The sequence below is a fragment of the Stylophora pistillata genome, chromosome 2, assembly GCF_964205215.1.
Source record: "Stylophora pistillata chromosome 2, jaStyPist1.2, whole genome shotgun sequence".
Taxonomy (NCBI): Eukaryota; Metazoa; Cnidaria; class Anthozoa; order Scleractinia; family Pocilloporidae; genus Stylophora; species Stylophora pistillata.
In genome coordinates, this window is record NC_142520.1 from 51,706,730 (window position 1) to 51,729,877 (window position 23,148).

At 39.0% G+C, this 23,148-nt stretch overlaps 1 protein-coding gene and 1 pseudogene across 2 annotated transcripts in view; both read right to left on the reverse strand.

Moving 5' to 3' along the window:
• On the reverse strand, positions 1–14,337 carry LOC111346871 (uncharacterized). Its single transcript, XM_088748454.1, has 5 exons — positions 7,353–14,337; positions 4,524–4,877; positions 4,109–4,336; positions 3,639–3,821; positions 1–2,828 (listed from the first exon to the last, which is right to left on the reverse strand). The coding sequence occupies exons 2-5, from the start codon at positions 4,600–4,602 to the stop codon at positions 1,642–1,644; spliced, it is 1,677 nt and encodes a 558-aa protein (XP_088604580.1). The 5' UTR covers positions 4,603–4,877; positions 7,353–14,337; the 3' UTR covers positions 1–1,641.
• Positions 14,338–14,487: 150 nt separating this feature from the next.
• Positions 14,488–23,148, reverse strand: part of LOC111346866 (protein argonaute-2-like) — an 18,924-nt pseudogene continuing 10,263 nt past the window's right edge. Inside the window, exons 5-12 of the transcript XR_015996535.1 lie at positions 22,319–22,589; positions 21,398–21,532; positions 20,389–20,563; positions 19,542–19,716; positions 17,488–17,835; positions 16,093–16,884; positions 15,224–15,417; positions 14,488–14,766 (exon numbers count right to left, since the gene is read on the reverse strand). The product of XR_015996535.1 is annotated as a protein argonaute-2-like (transcript). The remainder of the gene's footprint in view (positions 14,767–15,223; positions 15,418–16,092; positions 16,885–17,487; positions 17,836–19,541; positions 19,717–20,388; positions 20,564–21,397; positions 21,533–22,318; positions 22,590–23,148) is intronic.

Consider the following 23,148-nt stretch of genomic DNA (forward strand, 5'->3'; position numbering starts at 1 on the left):
TAAACTTTTAAACCAGCGATCTTTATTGAATGATCGTTTGTTTTTAGATTACTGCAGGACAATTAAGAAAAGACATGCAGATATCTGCTTTAGTGTCCGAGCAATTTCTTAATTGTATATACATAGGGCCTATGAATTTACATTAGCAAACTTTGTACAACACAAATCAAATTAGAAAGAATAAAGGTGAACGAAGCAAATAAAATAAAGATATTCATTTAACATTGAGTCTATCAATATGTTTATAACCTCGACCCAGTCCCTTTCAGCAACGCTCAAAACCTATCGCAAGCAAGTTAAGCTACCGTAGACTTACACACAGCTAGACTATGACTGTTCATTTGATACACCCGATTCTAAGCTTTTTAACTTTCACGAAGACCTCAAGTTTTTCCGAAAAAATACCTTAAGAGAGGTGCTTTTACAGCGCTCGAAGCTAACCGTCGTTCACTCGTCAAAAACGAGTAAGATGTACCACGGGACGAGTGAGAATTACAATCACTCTTACTTTTGGACGAGTATACAGTTTCTTGTTTTCATCTGGTTTGCATTTTACGAATTTTAAGTCAATAAAAACAACCATTAAATGGGTGCTTTGTATTTATTTACGAATGTGCAAAGAGCCATGCCGTGACACCATTGTGAAAATGGAGAGGCACTGGTTTGAGCAAACACTTTCTAGCATGCGCAGTAGATAGCAGGGCGCAGTAGATAGCATGGCGGAAAATTGCTTGACATCATGGCTGCTCGCCGCTGTTTTTCTAGTTATCCCCTATTTCAAAACTATTTATATTACTGTAGATAGATATTATGGTACTAACAATTTCAGGTCCATCATTTTCCCCGGGAGATAGATGTAACTGTATTCTTCCAAATGAATGAATCAAAACAATAGATGCGACCAGTTAGATTCCTTCCAGGACTACTGAAAATCTCCTACTACTTGTTCCAGGAAAACCATTTCAAAAAGTTAGTTTCGAGCACTGACTTTTAATTACGAAACGGTTTACTTCTTCAGAGACTGATGCGTAATAAGTGAAGAAGAAGGAAAAAAATTGAAACTGATAAAGATAATTCTAATCAGCACTCTGACCACAACAAGATATGACTCCGAATCTCTAAGAAAAACTTTGAAATCTTTTTTTTTCTTTCTTTCTTTCTTTCTTTTTTTTTGTGTCATATTTTAAAAAGGGACTCTTATTCAAAAGATAATTGAACAAAACAAATCTGAGTACAGAATTGTTTCCGAAATTACTCGCACTCGAATCAAAACATACGCATATAAAATATGGGAATATGGTTAGAGTGTGGCCACAGTAAGACATAACTGTGATCATAATGTTAATTCAGTTTAATTCAATTTAATAATAAGTTCTTATATAGCGCATTAAAATTGAACTCTATGCACTTGATACGAGGGCGTTTTCCCAGGGCATTCAGATGGTTAAGTTTTTGAGCTTAAACGAAAGATCCTATGATGGCTCCTTTAAATGAGATGTAAAGTAACAAAGTAATAAATAAGCTTAATTCCTAAAGCTTCTTAGTAATACATGTAATTATGTTTGCCAAAAGAGGCTTAGGAATGCTTATCGAGTGTACGAGGTCTGTGGTGGCTGTCTTTCTGTTTTGCAAGGAACGGCATTAATGTCCTTCCTTACTGAGTAGGAATGCTACTGCCTCAGTTTTACCGTTGAGTTCTGCAATCATTAACGGCGTTCGATCATCACTGTCTTTTGAGTTTGCATCTAAACCACGGGACAGCATTGTCTTAATGATTTCCACATCACCTCCCTTCGCAGCTGCGTGCAACAGACTCGTATCAAACCGGTTTTTCATGTTTACGGACAGATCAGCTCCAGCATCTAGGAGAAACTGTACGGCTTCTCTCTTGCCAGAAGTGGTCGCAATTCTCAAGGGTGAATTTCCATCATTATCTTTTGAGTTAATCATTCCAGCACCGTGAAACAGCAATTTTTCGATAATTGCGGCATGACCACATTGTGCCGCTGCATGCAATGGATTCCTACCGAATTGGCCTGTTATGAGAGGTTTTGCTCCCTTTACCAAAAGGAGACAAACTGCTTCCAACTTCCCACACGCAGAAGCAATAATCAAAGGGGTATCACCAAGGCTGTCTTTGGAATTAATGTGGAGTCCATGGGACAGCATTGTCTCGACGATGACGACATCACCACCTTGAGCAGCTGCGTGAAGGGTGTTTCTCCCCAAGCGGCCTTTGACATCCTGATCAGCTCCCTTGGTTAAGAGATAATTCACAGCGTCTCCGTTGGCATTTGCAGCGGCCATAATCAACGGTGTGTTCCCGTCAGCATCCTTTGTATCGATATGCACTCCACTTGAGAGTAGTATCTCGATAATAGCGACATCATTTCCGGCATGCAAAGCATTTCGACCGTAGTAGCCTTTAATAGTGGGATCTGCTCCCCTCTGTAAAAGGTATTTCACGGCCTTTTTTCCGCCGAAGGCGGCAGCAAGTATTAAAGGAGTGTCGCCATTACCATCCTTTGAATTGATGTCAAGACCTTGTTTAATCATTTCATCGATAATGGCGACTTGGCCACCATACGATGCTAAGTGCAGAAGGTTGCGTTTGTAATTTCCTTTTACGAATGGATCTGCCCCTTTTTCTAAAAGATAACGTACGGTTTCGCTCTGGCGATACAGGACAGCAATTCGCAATGGTGTCACACAATTGTCATCTTTTGAATTGACGTCATGGCCACGTGACAACAAATTCTCCAGTCGAGTAATATTACCACTTTTGGCAGCAACAAACATGGACTCCGTCACTGTAATTTCATCTTTGCCTGGAATGAAAAATACCAAAATATGAGAAATCGAGGTCGGGGAGCAATTGACCTAACCGGGCCGGATGCTGCGATTAAGATTTGTGGTGTCCAAAACCTTACTATGGGTAGATTCTTTAGACATCGTTTTTCATAGAGCACTACCTTGACAGTTGTTTTGTGGTTAGTTTTAACAGCTTAGTTTTATAGGTTGCGGTAGTATTCTAACATCCAGGCATAGTATTGAAAATGATAATGAGAAAAATTAGTGGCTCGGAAGTAAATTAACAAATCTACGGTGGTTTAGCGTGGTCCGCACTCTTCTTGACAACGATATTCATCATTACAGGGGTCAAAATGTGGTGGTCTCACTAGACGCAGCCGATTTGTTGTTTACCACACTGTAGGCGCCAAATAAACCGATTCTTTCAGTGTGTGACCATTGCCTTGTCCGTACTCTTATCGACAACGGTAAATTGGCCAATCAGATAGCAACATTACTGCCAATCGTGGTAAAATACAGTATACATCACGAGATACAATCTTTCGGCTGAGCTATTACAATATGCATTTTCCCAAGTGATGTACATCTCAATCTCAGTAAACGCTCAGTCAAGGATCTCTTGTAATCTTCGATTTCAAGGCAGGATCAGCTAGCTTGGGTACATAATTATCAGGACAGAGTTGAAAAATGAAATTCAACTCATTTCATTCTTTTAAAAGTATGCCATTTGCAGGGTAGGCGATACATGCTAAATTATGTAAATAAACCTCAAGATATATTGAAGCGAATCAAGTGGCAAATTTAAAAAAAATTATATTAGAACTGACCATCTATATGCGAGTCCATATCAATTTCAGAAGGTGCCCCTTCTGTTCCCACACCGCTATCAGCTGCATCTGTCACTACACTTTGTGTCTCCACCTGAACACTGTCCACATACGTTTTAATGTCATTCCATTTGCTTTCGCTCAGACTGTTCCTTCCAATCTGTTCGTAGTTAGCCAATGGAGCTAGAAAAATAATAACAAAGTTAACAAAGGAAAAGGTAATACATGAACTTAATCTGTAAAAACAGCTGGATAGTCAAAGTACGTTTTCGCATAATCTCAGATGACCTCTACGGACTATTGCTTCCAAGCCACTTGTAGACAAAACACTTGACGAACAGACGTCAGACACAGGACAATAATAACTTAATAGATGTACTTTTGCGGTTTAGACGTGGGCCGAGGCCGCTTAGCTTTCCGACCTCAATACCCAGGTTGGTTCATATTTATCTTTAATCTTCAAACCTCACCTCTCTCTTCTGGAGTCACGTCATTGTCGGTTCTAGGTGGTCGTGACTCTAAATTCTCTGCCTCTTTTTCTAGGATTTTCACTCTCTCCTCCAAAAGTTTCAATTTTGTCTCCAGTTTCTTAACTTTTCTGGAGGACACTCCATCTTCTTTGGAAATGGTGTATAGCCCTGGGTCGGAATGACTTCGCTGACTTTGTTGTAGTTCCTGCCCATCAGTAAATAGAGCCACTGTCAAGTCAAGTCAAATTTCAAGTCAGAGATTATCACTTTTAAGTACATTACAGTACATACAATAGCATGGAAAATTTTGAAAGAATTTTTTGTGACTGGATGTACGAAAGTGTTGATTAAAAAGTAATCAATATCTTGAATAATATTTTTCAAGCTTGCTACTTTCAGGAATTAAATGCCTTACCGTCACTTTCTCCATAATCTTCTCTCTCAATAGTCACAGTGAATTCCATTTTCTCTTCACCACCCGCTCGGGTCTTCATTTCTTCAGTAACCAAGAAATCAAAGAGGCGTTTTTTTAGTTCGCCACTCTGGTATATCTTCCATAATTCAGCGAACCCCTTTAAATTTGCCAGTTCGACGGTGAAGCATACTCACCCCTGTCCCACTTCAATCAATCTGGTTCCAGCAGGCAAAACACAATCATTGAAGCAGGTGACTAACTCATCATAAGTTGACCAGCGAGTTAGGAGCTCACGCACCGTTAGTAGCGTTATGCCAGCTGCAGCCACTCGGCACATCGTCTTGATATTGATAGCTGCAAAATAAAAACGCAGTTTTAAGCCTTCAAAACTCAACGCTGTGAGCAACTCGTTCGCTATGAATTGAAGTTTTTATTTTTCCGTATATTTAAAATACCTGCATTTTAGGAAACAAAATATTTTTTTCTGTAAAGGTTACTTGTCCTCTATTAAATGAGATATAGCACTGTATACTAGTGTAAATACCTGTCCACAAAAAAATTAACAGAAAAAAGGTTGTCATCACTTTTCATTTTATCTTAGAACTGTGAGCTAACTAAGCTGCCTCTGCTATTGACGCAACTTGTAATGGCTTAATTAGAACGTAGTATGTTTGTTTAAAACGTTTCTTCATCGAGTTTCGCGTTTTCCCCCAACATTCTGTTTTGTACATGACAGTTAGATCAATTGAAAGATTATCGATGAAAATTTTTGTCGAGATTCTGATCAGTTATTGACCTTACAGTTGGTAATGGTGAAAGATTTACAGGTAATTAATATGCACTGAGATAAAGAGGTTTTAGAGGGCGCTGAAAAATACCGACAGCTGATTTCCTTTCCATGGACCGCATCAGCACAAGAACAAATGCCCCCTTTCATTGATTTAAAGAGTTTATAGTCAGATCCGTTTTAATTGGACCCAAGTCTTCATATCAGACGCTTCTGTCTGTACTTTTAATGACAATGACTCTCGACTAATGGGTGCTGACGAATGACAACAGTCGTGATGAATTGGCATCAACAACGCGGGATCCTAGAAAATATGGATGTGGAACGTGGACGGGGGATGGCGGAGAATGATAATAAAATATGAAAAAAGTAATTATAATTCTACAATTCTGAAAGATGACGTCACTAAGTTAAAGAACTCCTCACATCGCTTTCAGAAACCCGCTGGAAAATCAGCGTTCGGGAAGCAAAAGTGTTTCAAGTTTATTCATCGAACACCCACGTATTTTAAGGTCTGTAGCTATCTCATCGACGAGCGAGTTAATCAAAAGAAATAGTGACCAGAAGAAAATGGTCAGATAATTTTCGAAACTCTGCAAAAATATTATTCGCACACTCGTGGGTCTGTGTCTGTTTTGCTCTTGATTTTATCCTGTTAACAACTGTTAGAAGGGAAAGATGTAAATTCCAACAAATAATAGCAAAAGATCTGTTGTAAACTGAAACGGGCGTCGACCAGTGCCTTGCGTATAGGCAAATGAACTTTTCTCACCAAAATTAGAGAAGAAAGCAAGCCATGATTATTAGTTTATTAATACATTTGTGTGGGAGGGATTAAGGAATGGTCCAAGTCTAAGACAACACCATTTAATTTAATTTTGCGCTTACAGCACGTGCTTGAAAATCGTCAAACTTCTTCAAACTTTAAAATTCTATACCTAATCCGTAGCAATATTCAATTAATATTTCCCTAGGTTGTGTTAGTGCTACGAGTCAGTTAAAGTTAAGGTGTAGTCTGATCGTCCGGGTGAGTGTAGTCCTGAGAAGGACTGTTGTCGGTGGCAGTGACTGACGTTTCGACAACCTGTGCGGAAGTCATCATCAGAGTCAAGTGAATGATTGTCGTCAGTAGAATGTTCTTATTCCAGTTCGTGTGAAATGATCGGTTGGTTTTGCCGTGATGTTATTGGCTGTAAGACTCAAGTGACGTAAGTCGTTCGTGATTGGTCTGTTTCGGTCTGTCGGTAAAGCTAGGTTGTTCTTTTTCGGTCGTTTGTGATGTTTATGTCGTGAATGAGTCGTTTGTATGGGGCGGGTAATTGTTGACATCTGTTTAGGGGAGTCTGTTCTAAGTTAGTAAACCAGTTTTCCAGAGTCAGTTGTTGAAAATAGTCAGTGCTGTAGGTTAGGCATTGCGCAGAGTCCCAGTCAATGTTGTGGTTGGTAAGTCGATGGTGTTCAGCAATGTGATTGCTGACATCACCTTTCCTCGTCGCCCGTCTGTGTTCAGTCAGTCTTGTTGTGAGGTTTCTGCCAGTCTCACCGATGTAGGAGGCTTGGCAGTCGGAAATAAGCTTGGGTCTTTTAACTTCTACAAGGATAGCCAACGCAACACCTTTATTACGTCAAGGCATAATGAAATTAGGGAGCCGGTTTCTAATCCAGAATTCAAATCAAATCTTAGCAGTTAGCAACGTGTTCGAGTCTTCATTTTTCTTTTTCTTCCCTGGAACATGCATGAAAGGAAGTTTCACGGTTCAACATATGTAGAAGCTAAGATGTGGCCTGTAATTTCTGAGATGCTCGTGGCAGTTATTTAACCAAGAGAGTATGTTATCAAAGTTTTTAAAGTTATGAACAGAATTTCTTGCAAAATGTCACGTCTAAAACACTCGGTAATAAAGATTTAATTTCAAGGACATAATTATACATAAGCCAACTAAATAAGACAGTGGAGTCGACTGTTTCCGGCTTAACGCAAGGCTTCTTTGTAAATATCAGTACTCTTAGCTTTACTGAAAGATAATTTATATTTTACTTACCACCAATCACTCTTCCACCTAAAATTCTTCCCGATGCAAAAATTCCGGCGGTACGCGCTGCAAGAAGATTATCACAAACATAATTCAATATATTTTTTGTTGGCGCATACATATGATCTTCAAGGATTTTTTTCCAGATAAACTTGTAGGTCAACCGTAGCTAGCTTGATCTTAGGGTCTGAATCATCCCCCATCACCTCTGCTACCCATAGACACCCTTTTCCATTTATGAAAAAATCATCTATGACTACCGACAGGGAAAGTTTAAAAAACACAAGTGGTAAATCTTACCTTTTTCGCTTTCGAGTTCCTCTTCTTCATTGACCCGCCTCTCGAAGTTTTCTACCTCCTTTAGGAGGTCTGATCTGGTTTCTCTTAATATTTCTTTTAGTACATCGAGGTGATCAAATTCTAAAAAGTCTTGGCTCTCCAGTTCATTAAACAATGTTCGAACATCTCGAATGTTTGTTTCGTAATCAAAAGACGTTTTTCTTTCGCAAATTCTTATTAAGTGTTCCAGTTCACTGTTCTCGCTGAAAACACGTATAACTTCTCTTTCAAATTGTTCTAATCTTTTCTTTTCCCCTCAAATTTTGAAACTTTTTTTAAAAGGGACCATTCCTTGACCCCTTTAAGTAGCTCCTTCAACACTCCCAGTCGATCAATTTGCAAGGAATTCTGGCGACCAAGTTCTTCGAACAATGATCTTGAATTTTGTAAGTCTTGCACGCTACGAGTTAACTTACTCCTACACATGAATAGGAGTTGTTCTTGTACTTGCAGCTTGTCCAGTCCCTGGCCAATCTCAAAGAGCATGTTTCTGTACTCTATTTGACTCATTTTAACGAGCAAAGTTGAATGCCTGAAATTGGAGCCTACTCAAAGATCTGATTTGATTGAAACCAGCTGTCTGCCGTTCAGTGGGCGCGTAATGTCTATAACAATAGTGCAAACGCCAGCATGTACCAAGCATTCCGGAAACTCCAGCCTCAAGGGCAAAGCTTTCTTTTCATTTAAAAAGCGAAGACTGAAATCTTAAAAATATGACTTTAAAGCTCCAGCTAGAGAGGGCTAGTAACGCTTTAGCTGGCGGCCGTAGGAGATCGTTTTTGAGCCGTTTGGTACGTTTTACAATGAAATGAACAACGACTGTGAACGGCTTTGTCAATTTATCACGTAAAAGTGACTTTGAATTGAATAGAGCATAATAATCCAAGGATGACATGCCTTATGGGTTACTATTTTGAAAGTATAGCAATATGCATGATCTTGAATATTTTGTCACGTGCGCTGTGAAAGCTGTGCAAGGGTTGCAATATGACTAAACTGCTTAGTTGGCATTGATGTATCAAATAATTTAATTGAGCTAAGAATTAGCCGGGTTACAAGAACGCCGAAGAGCAAGCGAGGTAGGGCAAAAATTGTGCATATACAAATGTGACAAAAGAAGAAAAACTTGTCGGAACCGTGTTGGAGCCTGGTAAGGGGAAAAGTTCTCAGGTGGTTTGATTTTTAGAATAGAAGATCAATCAGTGGACTGGATTGAAAGACTAGGTCGGTGGAATTCGATTGAACAGGATAGGTAGGGCAAACGAAGAATCAGGATGGCGAGAAGTAAAAAAGGCATTGATTTTAATGGAACTTTATCATTAATTTAAAGAAAGCCGGCGACAAAACTTTTAAGTCTGTAATACATGATTCGACAGAAACTTTATCATTCTTCGAAAAGTCTGTTTGCTAAATAAATATTGCTTAGGAATTTTTAAGTTCACAATTTCAGTTTGGCTTGACACTAGCTAAATTCCTTGGTATCCTGTCGTGTAGTGACCATCATCTTTAGCAACTGTGCATGCCCTGAAAATTCCGTTGTTCACTTGGAATTTAACTTCATTATGCTCATTTAATGTCAACTGACCTCGAATTGGCGTCAAGATCACTCCTTAAAAAGAACTATCACGAGTTTTAGAAACTAATAAGGATGTGTTACATTGATAAAAATTTACGTATATATGCACGATCCTTCGCAGTAAAGCACTATTTGAGCAATAGTGAAAATCAGACCTGAAAAAAATTTCAGGCCTGTACGGGATTCGAACTACTGACCTCTGCGATACTAGTGCAGCGCTCTACCAATTGAGCTAACAAGCCAACTGGGAGCAGGCCATCAAATTAATTCGACATAAATCCGTAGATGATAAATCAAACAACAACAAACATATGAAACATATGTATGAACTGCGGTTATGAAACGTATGAAATTTTTTCAGGTCTGATTTCACTATTGCTCAAATAGTGCTTTACTGCGAAGGATCGTGCATATATACGTTTCATAACCGCAGTTCATACATATGTTTCATATGTTTGTTGTTGTTTGATTGATGAAAATTGTGGCACCGCCATCACCTTAAATTGCAGTGAGGAGTAGGGGACTCGATAATAAGTTAACTTTTCTTAGACCACAGCCCACTCCTTCAGCCGACCCCCCTCCCCACCTTTCACCAAAAAAATTAGCACCTGGTGTTTAGAATCGGTGCATGATGAGGGTATAAGTGACGAAAGACAAACTTAGTTTAGTACGTGAACTTGAAGTCGAGGCTTACTGACAGATAGGGTGAAATGATATACAAATCGAGCTTTGTTTGGCAGTTGATCTCACAAAGCACCATTACACAACGAAGATACGATCATTTCTCTAATGGGAACTCGAAAATTGAAAGAAAATTCAAAGAGAATGGGTATCTTTCCTTCTTTGGAATTAATTCTCCCAGGTGCTTTCTATTTTCGTACTCGATCCAGGTTTCCAGCTCACAACATAATAAATTAACACGTGGCGGATGGGGTTACTGTAGAAATGCGCGTTTTGAAAATCAAAAACGTTTACTGCTATACCTCTTTACAAAGTATCAGCTAGGAGTGTACACTGCGACTCACGAAAGCGTTACCCTATCTGTGGGCAGAGATAGGAGAATCCGGACTAATCTGGACCGCACCAAGAACCAATTAGATTGCAGGATTGCAGGATTTGTTACCTTGCCCTCTGAGAAAAAAAATAATCGAAGCTATTTTTGTCACACCACTAGTATCATTTCTAGCACGCGATGCAGCACCTATAAATAACTCTTGCACTTCTACGTGTGTTTTTCAACCATTTTGTCTATATTTACGAGCCACTGACTATAAATATCGAGAGTCGCCGACAGCTGCAAAATTTCGTAATTCAGTTTTATTTTTCCTTTTGATGAAACTTTTTCAAAAATTACGTCAAAAAGTTCTATCGCGCTCTGCTTTCTCTGAGAAATTGAAAAATTCAAAATACACCTATATGGCCCTTGTCTCCCCCGTAAAACGATGACAATTTTTTGCAACATATGGCAACTTCTCACGCCACAATACGATGCAAAGCCGCTTTTAATTTTGTGTGCTAGCCGATGGTCTTTTATCTCTGTGAAAATTTCATGTATACGCTGTTACGTTTTAAGTCTGCATAGCGACCCTTTGAAATAATGTACTGTGTGTATTTTTTCAATGGCTTATGAAAAGGTACGCCATATACATTTACAGATCATACTATACATCATATTGAGAAGGCTGAACGCAGTTTGCGTGCGGTCAGCGGCAAACATGGCGGCAAAAATTTTTTCTGCCTGTTTTCGTCGGCTGTTGAAATGTGGAACCCCCATTAGAAGTTGGAAAAAACTAGTCTATCAAGATGCGTCCAGCAAAGCATAATTATGAAAACATCGTGGAAATCAGTTAGCTTAGCTAAAATATACCAAAACAATGACGCTGCACGCCAGGTCTAAAAATAGATGTGTCATCTTTGGACCCCCCGCTGGTTTAGGACAAACACTTGGAGTCTTTACAAGGAGTTGTATGCGAAACGTGTCAGAAGCAAGACTATTTTCGGTCAAAAAATGCTCTAACTTTCTAAAATGGTTGTAACTAGGCATTGCTGTTGGGTACATGTAAAAATGACTCAAGATATCAAGAAGGATTGTCAGATTTGCTTAAAGAAATTCTTAAAAACGGTCGAAAAGCCGAAGCATGACTTGGAACTTTGTCAACGCTGGGTAAATGCGTGTTCTAGAAAGAATTTCTCAGTTGATAGTGTTAACTACAATACATATATTTCTGCTGTACATTGAAATCCTTGACAAAAGCTTTTTCAAACCGCTTGTTTGGAAACGTTACATAGACGACATCTCGCTATGGAGTACAAACAAAGCAACAATAGAACGTTTCATTGAAAAAGCAAACAATCATCATCCAACAATAAAATTTACGGCTGAAATTTCCGATAAGGAAACAACATTCCTGGACACCTACATCTGCAAAGGCGAACGATTCGAAAAGGACGCAATCCTAGATGTGCGTACTCATTTTAAACAAACTGAGACATTTCAGTATACACACTATAGTTCCTGTCACCCACAATGAGTTAAGAAAGGCTTAATAAAAGGAGAGGCCCTTAGACTTCTCAGAAAAAATCCTCTCAAACAATATTCGAGGAGAAAATTTCAAATTTCAAAGCGCATTTGCGAAAGAGAGGCTACCCAGAGGCCCTTATTAACACAACCGTCTCAGAGGTGAATATCAAAAGCAGGAAACTAGCTCTTCAACAGAAACCGAAGACGAACTAACGAATCTTGCCTTTTATTACACAATACCAACCATCAGTGCCAAACCTAAAGCAAATTCTCATGAGACACTGGCATTTGATAGAAGCACATCCCGTACTGAGCTAACTATACAAGAATCCGCCACTCGTATCTTACAAAAGAGGGCGATCACTCAAAGATATACTCGTGAGCGCCAAACTTTGAATAGGCTATTCTAAACACGCGCTGGGGAGTCGTGTAGGCGGCCTGTCAACCCTCTTTTTACATTGAAGTGTTAGATCCTTAAGTTTCACGCGATCAACTTTACTTTCCTTTAGTATCTTCGCCTGAAGCCATTTCCCATCATCTATACTTGAATCAAGTATATAACTTTTTCCCGACTTGAGGCAGTCACTATCACGTGCGATGAGGTCTGCTCGTTTTCCGCTTAATTTGAAGCCTCTACACTTTAACCAACGCTTCAATTGTGTGTTTGTATAGTTCTCTGGGTCTTGCTCGAACTTTGAGCCAGGAACACCGTCGTTTTGATTTAAAATACGATCTTTAGAGACGTTTGAACTACAGATGGGCGCATCATCGCCCATATTCCTTTACTCGAGCTTGTTTGTTTGTCCTAATCGCTCTAGGGGAACAAAATTTTGTGACGTCACAAGCGCGCAGCGCCATTCGGAGTCGAGTCGCAACGACGGCGTAACCCACTGTTCACAAGAGGAGAGCTGTAACAATCATTTATTTTTCAGTGTTCCACTAATTAATCTTCTGTCAGTGACGTGCTGTTTTCATGAATCGCTTTCTGTGCAGAGATAGATGAGAAAAGCAAGCAAACGCCAACGCTACAACAACAAAGAACTACCCATTTTATTACTCACGCCGAGTAAAGGCGGCAAAGCGCAAGGCAATGACCGAGGCAGCCAGAAGGGAACTTTGCAAACGACGCTCAATTTCTCCATACCTAAACCGAGAACAAGGAAAACAACAACAACAGGCCGAACCTCGCATTCTTCGCGACAAGAAACACGGCTCAGAAAATACTGGTTCTGAAATGGTGAGCGCAAACTCTAAGAATTGGACAAATTATTTGGTTTTCTTGGATAAGGTAAAAATAACCGAATCAGTTCTCCGTAAGCCTCAGAAAGGTGGAATTTTAGGGTTCTATTCAATCATCCACGTTGCCATGGAAACAGCCGAAGGGGCCAATATCAGTCGTTAATTATCCAAGATCACTATATTTTCCTTTCGCCAAATTTCATCTTCTTTGCTGCGATGTTTCTCATATAATGTCTTAATGAGTGACATACACTCAAAACTGTGTTCAGCCACCTTAAAGCTTTATCCTTGTAGAATAATTCCATCAATTCTCTATCTAAGCCCGCCCTAAGCGACGCATCCAGGTCGAAAATAGTTCGGGCTATTATGACAAAAATGCAATGCGAACCGTTGAACAGCTTCCACGGCCTATTTCAAGGCCTATAAATAGGTCTGGTATATACATTTAGAAATTATAATATAAATCATCTTAAGCTTTATCCTCGTTGTTTCATTCCTCAAAGTTTCTAATGAGTGTAACTTCTCCTCACGATTCCTATATGATGTCTTACAAGCAAGTTTTAAAGAGTAGACAAGCTTATTATCAAGAGGGTATTATTTTGATATAACACCACATTCTCCTGTCCTTTTCACAAGAGAAAGTATAGCAGTCAGAGGGAAGATTAACTTCAGTGTTGGATTTGCGGAGGGAAAGGGTTCAAGCAAAAGTGACATGTTTCTGTTGACCGGACTCTACAAACAGAAGTAACTTACTGATTTTCCCTTATTTTCTTCAACCGCAGTTGAAATATATGATTTTCATATATTCACAAACATTGACTAATCACTTCACAGGTTTATTACAAACCAACATAATGACCAGCTCTTAGTTGGCTGTTAGCTCAGTTAGTAGAGCACCGCACCGGTATCGCAGGGTTAGTGGGTTTGAATCCAGTACAGCCCTGAATTCTTTTTTTTAGGCCTTATTTTCACTATTGCTTGAGTAGTGTTCAAAACTGAGAAGACCGCTCTCATACTCATTTCTTTAACCGCAGTTCAAAGATACGATTTTCATATATTCACAACCGTTGACTCATCGCTTCACGGGTTTATTACGAACCAACATAATGAACAGCTCCTAGTTGGCTTATTGGCTCCGGTTATCGCGGAGGTCATTGGTTCGAATCCCATACAGGCCTGAATATTTTTCAGGCCTTATTGTCACTGCTGCTTAAGTAGTATTCGTAACTGCGAAGATCGCTCTCATTCTCATTTCCCTTATTTGTTAAAAAAAAAAAAAAAAAAAAGAAAGGGTGGACACATCAATGTTATCGCGTTTGATTTAAGCCAAAGAGTATTAAATGTATTAGATACAGTCAAGATTGTGAGAGCCAATGACCATAAATATTCCCATTTCTGGGAGAGTGTTAATTGTTGCAATTATACTACAACAAGACAGTTTTCCCTCTTTCGTTACTTACATACAAACATATACATACATAAACTTTATTAAAACACGAATTTGAGTGCAGCTACGTACAAAAGCTAATGTCTTCGTGTTAAATATGATAAAGGAAAATGAAAATACAAGTACTAGTAGGAACAAAAAAATTTACATGCCTATCAAATAATACATTAATAAAATATTAATAAAATATCACGATACGTGATATTTTATTAATATTTTATTAATATTTTAAGTAAAGTACATGGCTCCTTTCATCTTAGCGTTGACTTCGATGGCTTTTGTAGCGTTCTCCAGGTCAACACTGAAACAGCAAGAGAGGTTATACTGCTCAGAAAAAGAATTAGCATTGGCCACAAAAAGAAACCATCTATCGCAATGACTAGCAGTGCAGAGTTACAAACATTTTTTATAGCAATTGAGGGTTCAAAGTTAGATGGAGAGACACTTCAACATTTGTTCATCTTGAACATATCAGGATTTCGTCTAAAGACAAACTGTGCGCTGGGAAAAAAAAGCTGACAAAGATATATTGCTGGTTTCTGCCTTCTGCAACATCTCGTCCCTCAAAAAACAAAACAGCAAACACAAATTCAAGTGCAATGAGAAATTGAGGCGCATTACGTGATCATAAAGAAGAACAAGGAATCTAACAATTTACAGTATTAGGTTCATTAAGTCCAAGCTTACTCCTCAAAGTGGACCCTTTTTTTTAAGTTACGCCTGTAAACAATTTAGCACTAATCTTTAAGATGTCAAACCTTCCATTTCCGGTCACGTGGTGTCTAGCTCTAAAGGCCACCAAGTGGGCAAAATAGGCGGGGGCTGGCATGGAGACGCTACGCGTGCTCCTTGCGTACAAGTGACACAGCTGGTACGTGAGCTGCTGAAGGGCGTCCGCTGTGAATGAGTTATCGTCATATAACACATGGTAGTGCTTGGGTCGGCTTGTTCCCTATACGTGGGAGTGAAATTATTGTTCACTTAATTAAAAAAAAAAAACAAGATATTATTAACAGTTATAACAGGAAACTGTGTCTTACACATGCCGGTAGACGTCCTTAAAAACCACTAATAATGCTTTTTAATCAACTTGATCACAAAACTGGTGTATCACTGACATAGCAACTAAAAATAGGTAATAGTTTAAATCGAGTTGATGATTATGTCTTCCTTAAGTTACTGGGTAGGTTGTTCTAGAAAGCTTGCCCTGCTGTCAGAGCGATATGTTTAAAGTTAATAGTTCGTGGGTGAGTAATGTCTTTTTAACAAGCTCCCAGAAGGAATAATGGTGCTCTCCATATGGATATTTTTTTTTCCGTTAGAGAATTATGAACGAGAACGTTTAGAGGCCTGATTGCCTCCATGGCTTTTTCAATTTGACATTACGTACACAAATCTTTCCATCCTGGTCATTTTCTCGAGCAAAGCTCTAGTGATTCAGTTTAGAGGCTTATGTTTATGAAATAGTAAAGAGGAAAGACCGTTCTTTTACACCTATCAGGATGAATAGACTAGACACAGACAGATGTAACGAAAATTGTGGTCTTTCAGACAGACGGTATAATCAAGCTCCCATTCGCGAATTCTCAGCATAAAAACTCGACATGTTATTTTAAAGCTGAAGTACCTGGATTCCATAATGGCTGCACAGATAAAAGTCGAACTCGTAAGGATGCGTGATACCGCTGTCCACAGTTGTACCAGGAGGAACATTTCTTGCTTTTCCAACTTCATCTCGTTGGTTTTCACAGTACAATCTCGTATGATGGCGCTTCTGAACCACCACAAAGGTGATTCTTGGGCGATAACCTTTTTCAAGATCCATACAGGCCTGTTGCACGGCTCGCACTTCATGAACAAGTACTTGGTCAAATTAACCCTCGCTGACTCCATCTCGGTAGAAGATGATCTTGCTAGGCTTAAGCTTCCGATTGGCTTTGTAAAACTCAATAAGAAGCTCTCTCACCATAGCCGCCAAGTCATTAATTATTTCTTGAGCTGCTTTTCCATTTCTGTGGTTCTGTGCTCGCACTCGTGCATAGTACTTTGTGGCATTGGCATCCATACTTGCCACAACAGCAGCAATAGAAGGAATTCCATTCTCAGTTGGATAGGGGTGGGTAACATCGGCGCCAAAGATAATAACATGTTCTCGGAAAACAGGCGACTTTTCACCCGGATCTATAACATGGTTGATTCCTCCAAGTTTGGAGTTGATCTTCAACGCGAGATTGGCGCAAAGGTGAGGTTTACAACTGTATACATTTTTTGACTGTACACCCTGCGTTGGAATTCCGATAACATTGTCGCCAACACGTTTTAACTCTGGATAGATTTGTTTGTCTCTCTCTGGCAGAACAGCCATGATAAGTTGTAAGCCTGGAAAATCTACTACCCACTTAGAAAACAAACTCTCTACCTGAAAGAATGAAAAAAATAAACAAAATTATAGAAGCCTAGCTGAATTAAAAACTCAACTTGTTCTGTGACGAAAGAACTCTGATCGGTCCACACGTGTATAACATTTTGCTGGATCTTAAACAGGAACACTAGTACTCATCAAAGCTTCTGCACCAAAGTATATCTTATTCGATGGTTTAACATATTATGTCAATAGGCATTTTGCTCATTCCTCATCGAACGAGAGGTGTAATTTCCCAATGCTATAACATTTTCAAGTTTCTCAAGTATACCCTTCGGCATTATCTTAGAGTCGTGTTGGTCACATAAGGCGGAAGTGAAATACGAAAACAACACAAACGAGCCATGTCAGCCCTACGTGACAGAGAAAGAATAAGAGGTCTTTTACTTCAAAGTTCTATGTTTGCAAAAGAATCAAGGTTTGGATCGTTAGTCGGGCCACTCGATTCCTTTGACACCTAATCGCTACCCAATGAACAAGTAAACAGCCCTGGTCACTTATCCTTTTAGCAAACAGTACCCATCTGAACTTTGTTCGGTGGATTTTTGACGACATTCATTATGTTTTGACGGAACACCCCTTCATGTGAAGATATCTTACATCTCTAATGCCCCTGCCGTATGCCACAACAACTGGCTGCTCTGACATTCTCAAACCCTGTCGACTGGATACATTCGCCATTTGCCCAGAAAAATTTCTCAGCTGTTCTTCCCGACATCCCCTGTCAAAACAAGCCAATGCCCACTGATCAATACGGGCTCCATCATGCAGTGATTTGTTGCGCATATCCCATGAGCCATCACGAGGAACCAATGGCTGATCCTGCGGTCCAAGGTTGATTCTGGGTGCTGGAAGCACATGTCCTTCTACCTTAACCATCTCTGAGTTGAGTGAGGTTTGGAACTCATTTCTTAGATACTCGTTACTTTCTCGAGTCATTTCTTGGGCCTGGTAAGATTTGAACCACGCAAGAGAAATATTACCATTTTAAATACATGAAGAGTTTAAATATTTAATTATAGGAAGTCGATGCTTTTGTACAAAACCTCGTTGAGGCTTGAGAAAGATTTAGCACGTTAACTTGCATTTATTTTTGCGCAACGTTTTGGAAAAAGACCATGTAGAACAAAAAAATCGCGGAATCTCAATGGAGGTATCGACAACTTTTACAAGAACACTAGACCAAGTATAGTAGCCCTTATCGCATTTACGCCCACTGTGCGAGAGCTTAGCGGACTTTGAAGTTTCGAAACAACGCTATCGGGTCACACAGGTAAAACTTTCAAGTAAAATCGAAGCAAACGGCTACGTTTGGAGGCATTTTTATTCATTTTCTTAAGGATACAGCGTGTTTTCGTCATGGTTAGACATTGTATTGCGTACGGGTGCAACAGTCTATTCAGTGAATCGGCAACTGACGAGATCTACAAGATTCTTGCCAAACACGTTCAACTATCAAACTAGAGGCGAACAAAACGCACATAAAAAAACCTCTCAAATAAAGAACTTACAAATGACCAGATTAATTTACTGGCAAAAGGGTTTAAATTCATTCCAACACCCGCTACAAAACAAAAACAGACCAGACAACAACTATTGTGTGACTTTGATCAGTTCACAAGGAGAATGCGTCTGATTTACATATTCCGAGGGGAGGACCGAAAAACCCATCCCTGCCACGTCAAATCTACATGGATACTACCAATACAAAAATCAGTAGCCCTTGAAAGCTAGTTAGAAGAGGTTAAAAGTGACGTTTCAGAAATAGAAATTACAAAGCTAAAAGATAATTTGCTTCCGGCCGAGCGCAAGGCGCTGAGGACCTTGAAACGTGATTCTGAGTTAAACCTCAAAAAGGCCGACAAAGGAACAACAACCGTAGTCATGAACAAACGCGACAACATTTTGCCGTTCCTTTCCGAAATGACAGCCAATCTTTCAATCATCCTTTCGTGATGCCAGGACAATTACCACTAAGAATTTTAACCTTTTCCTCGGCAGAAAAAAACGCGGATTCCAGAGTTATATGGTCAGACATGGAGTGTTTCTGGTGTTTCTCGAGAAACGTTGACCCGAGAGCCTCGTCCTGAAACTGTAACTCCGCGGACCCTTTGCATTGCAGACACAAATGCGATAAGGGCTGTTGAAACAAACCTCGATTTCAATTAAATTACTGAAGGTGTTAAATAGCTTAAGATCACTTTATGTTCGGCCTACATCAATCATTTCTAATAAAATTCAAAGGGGATAACTTGCTAAAGAAACAGTGGTGCTGCGTGTTTGTGTGTGTGTGTGCGTGCGTGCGTGTGCGTGCGTGCGTGTGGGGGGGGGGGGGTTTATCAACTGAGTTGAGGTTTTTCAATCAGGCCCTGAAAAGAGTTCCTAAAGCTAACGTTTTGAGCATTAGCCATTCGCCAGAGCGAAAGAAGTTCGTTGTTGTAGCGAATGTAGTTGTTTTCGTTTTGCTCCATAATAAACGCAGTATTTTATTCCAACATGCAAAATGAAACCTCACCTTGAAAATGCTTTATTTCACAAACTACAAATTTTAATAATAAAAAAGTATACTGTAGCATAATGAATACCCAAAATGCAAGACATACATGCAAGTAGGTTCAAATAAAATAAAGACTTCAACGGGAAAATGAACCTACCCAGTGTTGAATGTCACGCTGTTGCTCAGGTGCAGGGCGAGCAGTACTTCTGATCATGTTCGTAATCTGTTGTTCAGATAAATGTTTCCTTTCACAAGGAATAACGGTACAGACCTCCAGTGGCAGATACGTGCCCTTTTTCTGTCCAACTCGTAAGCACGGCAGATGAGGATACCTTAAAATGACAATGCCTAATATAAAGACTCTTAATATTCATTTAAGGCGCCTTTCAGAAAGTGTAAGAGGAGAGCTGATCAATGTCGACTGTATGTAAGATGAAACGTTGATGGATCAATCTAGCGGGCCTTTCATAAAACCTTCCCCCTCTATTTGAACCCAGACATATAATAAATATCTCACTAAACTCATTTTCTCAGTCCATACTGTAAATTATGGAGCTTCCTTTTCACGTACTTGGTCTGTAAATCTAAGCAGAGAGCTCATCAATGAATGTCAGATGACACGTTATTACACATGTTAGTATATGTACAGACCTAGAACTCGGTTAATAAGAGGTAGATATTATTGCAATACTGATCTAAGTTACATTGTACTATTTACCAATCGCAACTTGCGAGCTTGTCTTTATTAGAGCCGCTACAAGAACATCTCCACAGCCTCTAGCAAAGTACGCGAGAGTTGATCCGGCGAGCGCAGCGAGAAGTCTGAGAGGCGTCTGGTGTAAAAAATTACACAGGCCCTCATATCCCGTACTAGACCCCTTGCAAAGAAAGCCGGCCCGATGGACTCTTCTGGGCATTCGCGAGGGGCCCGTGAGGTGTGTGTTCAGTAGCCCTGATATGAGACAGCTCACAATTAAGCTAAATTAATCATCTACAGCTCATACCTCAATGTCACCTTGTGTCTGTCCTTGAAATACTCTGCGACAGTTGTTTTGTATGTGCGACCTGTTCCCTCATCTGTAACATCAAACTGCATCCTTTCGGCCGATTTTGCTGACACGCCCCAAACTCTGTACTTCCTCTTAATAGAGGCAGCATGAGTAGTTTGAATACGAAGTCCTTTAAGACACACAAAATCAAAGATCAATTATTTGTAGCTATTATGGACAATAATATGAAGTCATGGGAATCTTAACATTCCATTAAGTTTTTCAGTTACTTGTGTTTAAGTGTTCATTATCACAGGAAAGCTAAAACGAAAATCAACATGTATGTGCTTATGACAATTATAATAACACTATTAAGCTTGTGTAAAGAGTTTTTATGTTGTCCAAACGGATATAGGCTGATGTTTAATAAAAAAATGTGCACAGTGTAAGGCTATTCAAATGATAAAATAAAATATATTATATATTAACTACCAAATGAATGGAATACCAGAGCTTTTGCAAAATAACATGATATCTTCACTCGTAAAAATAACATCTCGTTATCTACACATATGAAAATATAAGCGTTACCATGTTAACATACAATTGCGCCTCTCATAGTGCAAGTGAAATGGTTTTGTTTTCCATTGGAATTTATATAATAAAATAGAATATTACTTGGCTGTTTGGAGAAATCAAATTTCTCTTCTCTTGTTGAAAAATATCTCGTCTGCTTGCTTGTCCTACTCGAGAAATATTTTTCAACAATTGCAACAAAAATTTTGTATGTTTACACAGCCACGTAATATCCACATGTAATACAATATACTGTAAAATAAAAGTAAATAATATAATTAGAACATAAAATTATATAACAATTTCAAACTAACTTAGTGCAAGTGCAATTTTTTTTATTTGTGAGTACACCTTGAGAGCATTGTAAATGGATTGTCCAGCAACGAACAGACCTGTGCACAAGTACATGTACATTTATCAGTAAGAAACAAAAGACAAAGCTACTCACCACATAAAACTTTTTCAAGCTTTCCTCTATCCACTTCATATTTGCAGTCTTTGAGGTTATTCAGTTTTAACCCGAGGGTGTCATACAAGAAGTCAGGAACAACAGCAAGCTCCTTGTAAAATCCCTTTGCAGAGACTAATTAAAGGACAATTAAAATTCACCAAGAACATCATTAACACCTAAAGGTAAATGTTGGACAGTTCTTTAATTAACCCTTCACCACTATCAGTGATTAGTATAATTTCAGAGCTGAACAAAGAGTTTCCAGCAATCTGATTGGTCGAGCGGTTCCTTATATGAGGCTATGTAAACCACTCCACGTGGTTTATATAGAATGTTAAAATAAAATGTTAATAAATGTGACTAAAATGTTAGGATTTTCGAAATTTCTCTGTTGATCAGCTCTGAAATTATACTAAAACAATTATTTGGATTGGGTTCGGTGAATATTGTTGAATAATCCCCTCGACTTCGTCTCAGAGATTATTCGACGATATTCACCTCACCTTCGGCAAATGATTGTTAACTGGCAACTAATTTCTCCCCACAATATCACCCCTTGAATCACACACTAAGGCCACAAGAATGAAAATGGTCACAAATGGAAAGGAATTCAGGTCAGCAAAACATGTTTAGTTAAACCAATATGTCTAAACAAAAAAAAAATCAGAAACAGAGAACTGAAAAACTGAATTTTTCCGTAGGTTTCAAGTCATCACTAGTTTGTATTATCGGTGTTAAATATTTGAAATTGACAAACCTTGATTTAAGCCGGTTCTATGAAGAAAACAATGTTAGACTGCCTTTAACAAAAGGTTGGTGTGAATAGAGTAGACAATGTTTGAGGATTTCCTCCACAAATTTTTCAAACCAATGGCAAGAACATGTAATTTCTATGAACTTTTGCCAGCAACAACTCACCATCAATGTTCACCAGCATGGCCTTCCAACCAGAAGGCCGAACACTTAAAGTAAAACCAAATTTCCGCTCACACCCCTCTCCCAGGAATCTTCCTTGACCACCAATTGGAAATAATAATTTTCCAACAGAGGTGTTACACAATGACGGCATCTGACGCACCACAGTGTTTAGGGCCTGTACTGTACCATGAGGTCTTTTGACATCTTGTTTTCCACTCAAAAAGTTGTTAAGTTCCAAAAGACTCACTGAACCAGCAAACTGAATTCTGACCTTGGTAAATTTAGAATAAAGAAAATGTTAAAACTCACATCCCATTTATACTTTATGAGTATGCTACCTACCATTAAGTGAAATGAAACAATCCACAGACAGCACTATCATCTTGAATGTAACTGTTAAAAATTACAGTATTCATCAAATTTATTCTTACACTGATTGTTTCTCATCCTTTAATTGCAAAATAGTAATTGCATTCAAATCAGGACTTTCACCCTAACCTCACTATTATAATTATCATTACTATAATCATATGACCAACATGCAGCACTGCTCACCTAGGGCAAGACAGGTTGACATGAGGGTGTCTGGAAAAAGCGCTCTGGCCCTAGCTACAGTATTTGTACAGCTTTGATGCACAAAAAAAAAAACATGTTCATCATTGTTGCAAAAAATTGGAGTGGCAGCAAGAAAAAAAATTTAAAAAATTAGTCAAGTTTTTCAATAACTTGTGATTTTCTTGTTCTGACTCAAAAAAGGAAAGAAAAAGTTTGTTGTAGAATCTTTTTTGTGGTTTTGCCATGTACACCAGTCTATCGTGTACTTTTTCAGT

Bases quoted from the DNA above. Each gene is read 5' to 3' on its own strand.
- LOC111346871 (XM_088748454.1), bottom strand. From the start codon at position 4,602: ATGAAGACCCGAGCGGGTGGTGAAGAGAAAATGGAATTCACTGTGACT. The intron at 4,337-4,523 runs GTAAGGCATTTA...TTGACTTGACAG, and splicing joins AGATTATGGAGAAAGTGACG to TGGCTCTATTTACTGATGGG. The intron at 3,822-4,108 runs GTGAGGTTTGAA...TTATTTTTCTAG, and splicing joins CGTGACTCCAGAAGAGAGAG to CTCCATTGGCTAACTACGAA.